This window comes from Phragmites australis, chromosome 18 (assembly GCF_958298935.1).
Source record: "Phragmites australis chromosome 18, lpPhrAust1.1, whole genome shotgun sequence".
Taxonomy (NCBI): domain Eukaryota; kingdom Viridiplantae; phylum Streptophyta; class Magnoliopsida; order Poales; family Poaceae; genus Phragmites; species Phragmites australis.
Window position 1 is genome coordinate 20,770,895 of NC_084938.1, and position 3,003 is coordinate 20,773,897.

At 40.0% G+C, this 3,003-nt stretch overlaps 1 protein-coding gene across 1 annotated transcript; it reads left to right on the forward strand.

Annotated features, from left to right (window-relative positions):
- The first annotated feature begins 2,237 nt into the window (after positions 1 to 2,237).
- On the forward strand, positions 2,238 to 2,711 carry LOC133898606 (uncharacterized). Its single transcript, XM_062339302.1, has one exon. The coding sequence runs from the start codon at positions 2,238 to 2,240 to the stop codon at positions 2,709 to 2,711; it is 474 nt and encodes a 157-aa protein (XP_062195286.1).
- The last annotated feature ends 292 nt before the right edge of the window (positions 2,712 to 3,003 follow it).

Here is a 3,003-nt window from a genome sequence, read left to right on the forward strand (position 1 = left end):
TAGCATTGTTCTGGCTTGTCCATGAACAATACTATTGGGTTTGACTCCCTGGCCTGCAACCAAACAGCCCCTATAGGGTCGGGCGCCCAGTGGTCTGGACCGTATGTGACGGTAGGGTGCAGGCGCAGAGTCGGAGAGTTTTTTTTATATATTTTTAATATAAAAATTTATTTAAATATATCCCAGATGAAAAGATTTATAAAAATAAACGCCTACCACTCTCTTATAGACACTCTCTTATAGAGCGGTTAAGTCCCTGCAGTCGACCCACAGCTTAGGGCGGGTAGGCGTTACAGCCCTCGGTACCCGCAGTGAACAATACTCTGAATTTCAATTTCACTAAAATTTCAAAATAGTGGTGTTCTGTTGCTACAAAAATCCTAAATTTTTTTGTATGTGTTCCATAATCCAAGTGCAACCCATTTTAATTGAATTTACCTAAAAATCATGTGTATAATTTAAACTAAAATTCTCCAAAAAAGGCTACTTTTATAACTTCTAACAATTGTTAGTGCCTCAAATAAATTTCTAAAAATCTGGTAAAATTCACTAATATTCTTCTTATGTGATGTGATAATTTCTAAAATTATTTTTAGCACTAGGTTTATATATGTTTGAATTCAAATTAAGTTAAAAGAAGAATATCATATGAAATTATAAAAATACATATAAATGGTGCATTACAAAGGAACTCACTTTTTTACCACATAATATAGGGATGAAAATAATTTTAGAAATTATCACATCACATAAGAAGAATATTAGTTAATTTTATCAGATTTTTAGAAATTTATTTGAAGCACTAACAATTGTTAGAAGTTATAAAAGTAACCTTTTTTGAAGAATTTTAGTTTAAATTATACACATGATTTTTGGGTAAATTCAATTAAAATGAGTTTCACATGGATTATGGAACACGTACAAAAAGTTTTAGAATTTTTGTAGCAACAGAATATCACTATTTTGAACAGATAAGGTAGGAGGAAAATTAAAATTCGGAGTACTGTTCACTGCGGGTACTGTTCATGCACGCGAGGGCTGTAAGGGCCGGCTGCTTACCGCCGAGAGCGCGGTAAGGGCCGGCTGCTTCACGAGAGAACGGTGAATATCTATTTTTGTAATTTTTTTTATCCGAAATACATTTAAATAAATTTTTATGTTAAAAAATATAAAAATAAAAAAAAGCTCCGGAGTCGGATGGCTCCTGCGGCCCAGATGTTATTACCTTCACCAGGCGACTGGCGGATTGGATGGGCTGGCGGCCCTTCATTGATTTGAGTCCGGAGACGACTTGGGCTTGAAAGCTAGCTTGCCGCACTTCCGGTTCTGTTGGAAGCCCGTGAATATTTGACTTCTCTGTCAGCATCAACTCAAAACGTCATTGCTTCAGATTTTCTTGTCAGCATCCACGATGTCAGTCAACGGTTGTATGTCTTCAATTTAAGAGGGCTATGACATTAAAAAGAACAGGGAACTTCTTAACTATCTCCATTTTCATTCTTTCAGAGAAATCGTCCCCATTTTCCAGCACTTGTAGCAACACCTAACTTTTGCAAAAAGATCAGGATGTCATGAACTGGGATGGCGGATGAAGCACATGCCAATATGTAATCGAATGTGGCGTGTTCTATTTCAATTAATCCTGGTTTATCCAATTAGGTTAAGTGGTACTTTTCAGTAGTTTAATGTGATGGTAGACGGTGACAAGAATGCCACCTTGATCTATTGATCCTCCATGATCCATTGATGCATCATCCATCCACACATAAAGCTCTGCCATCCTTATTTTGGTACAGCAAAGTTATTCCCTTTTTCTGATGATGATGATGATTGTCAAGAGAAAACAAAATTTAAATATCTGTTTGACAGAGTTCAGCTTAAGAATTTTTTAGAGCTAGTTTTTCTAGTTCTAAAAATTCTTGAAGCTGGAGTTAACAGATCGATGATTTTAGAGTTAACAGATGCTTAGTTAATGTATTTTGTTCTTATTTTAAATTAAAAATAGATATATTTAAATCACTTTATTTTATCTTACAAACTCTAAATTTTAGATAAATCTCGGAACTAAAACTTTGCCAAAAGAATTCTTATGAGATAAATGCGTTTGCGGCCACAGTCAGTGTCACGAGCTCCACATCTATTCACATCCATTTGACCTTGCGCCGCGCCAATGGGCAATGGGTGGTCTGACTTCTCATCTCATCTCATCTCATTCAACCCTAATCTAGGAAATGAAAATGGCTGATGAACCATCCGATTCACATCTTCCCATCTTTGACCATCTCCCGGCGTTCTTTTCGGCAGCAATAAATGCCCAGCACATCGCCATTGCCGAGCCGGCAAATCATCACCCCACCTCGTCTTCCTCTTCTCGCACCTGTAAACTCTCTCCGGCAGAGAATGGCTGCGATTGCCATTCACACGCTCCTCCTCTGCAACGCGGCGCTGCTTCCCCGTGCGCCGGGCTCAGCCTCGACACTGTGCGGGACTTCCTGACGCGGGAGGAGGACACCATCGTCTTCAGCCTCATCGAGAGGGCCAAGTACCCGCTCAACTGGCCGGTCTACGACCCCGCCTACCTCGGTGCCGGTGCCGGCCGCCTCAACGCCTCTTTCGCCGAGCTCTTCGTCCGCGAGTCCGAGGCCGTCCAATCCAAGGAGCAATTCATTCATCCGCTACACATTCCAATCTCGTTGTGTTTCCTTGTCTAAGTTTGAAGTAGGATTGAGTTGACGAGCTCGTTTCCGTTTCGCGCTGATCTATTTAATTGTTCGTCGGAATTGTCAGTTCTTGTGGCCGATGCTTGATTAATTATTTCTTTGAATGAACTGAGACACCACCGCTGGCATTAAGCAACAAGCATTGCGTGAATTGCGATCAAAGACATGAAGTGAATGTTGATTGAGCTTCACTAATCCTGACTTGTTGTTCGACTTTTTCATAGGCAGGAAGGTACCGGAGCCTACAAGAGATTCCCTTCTTCGCTTACAGAGTTCCTTTCAC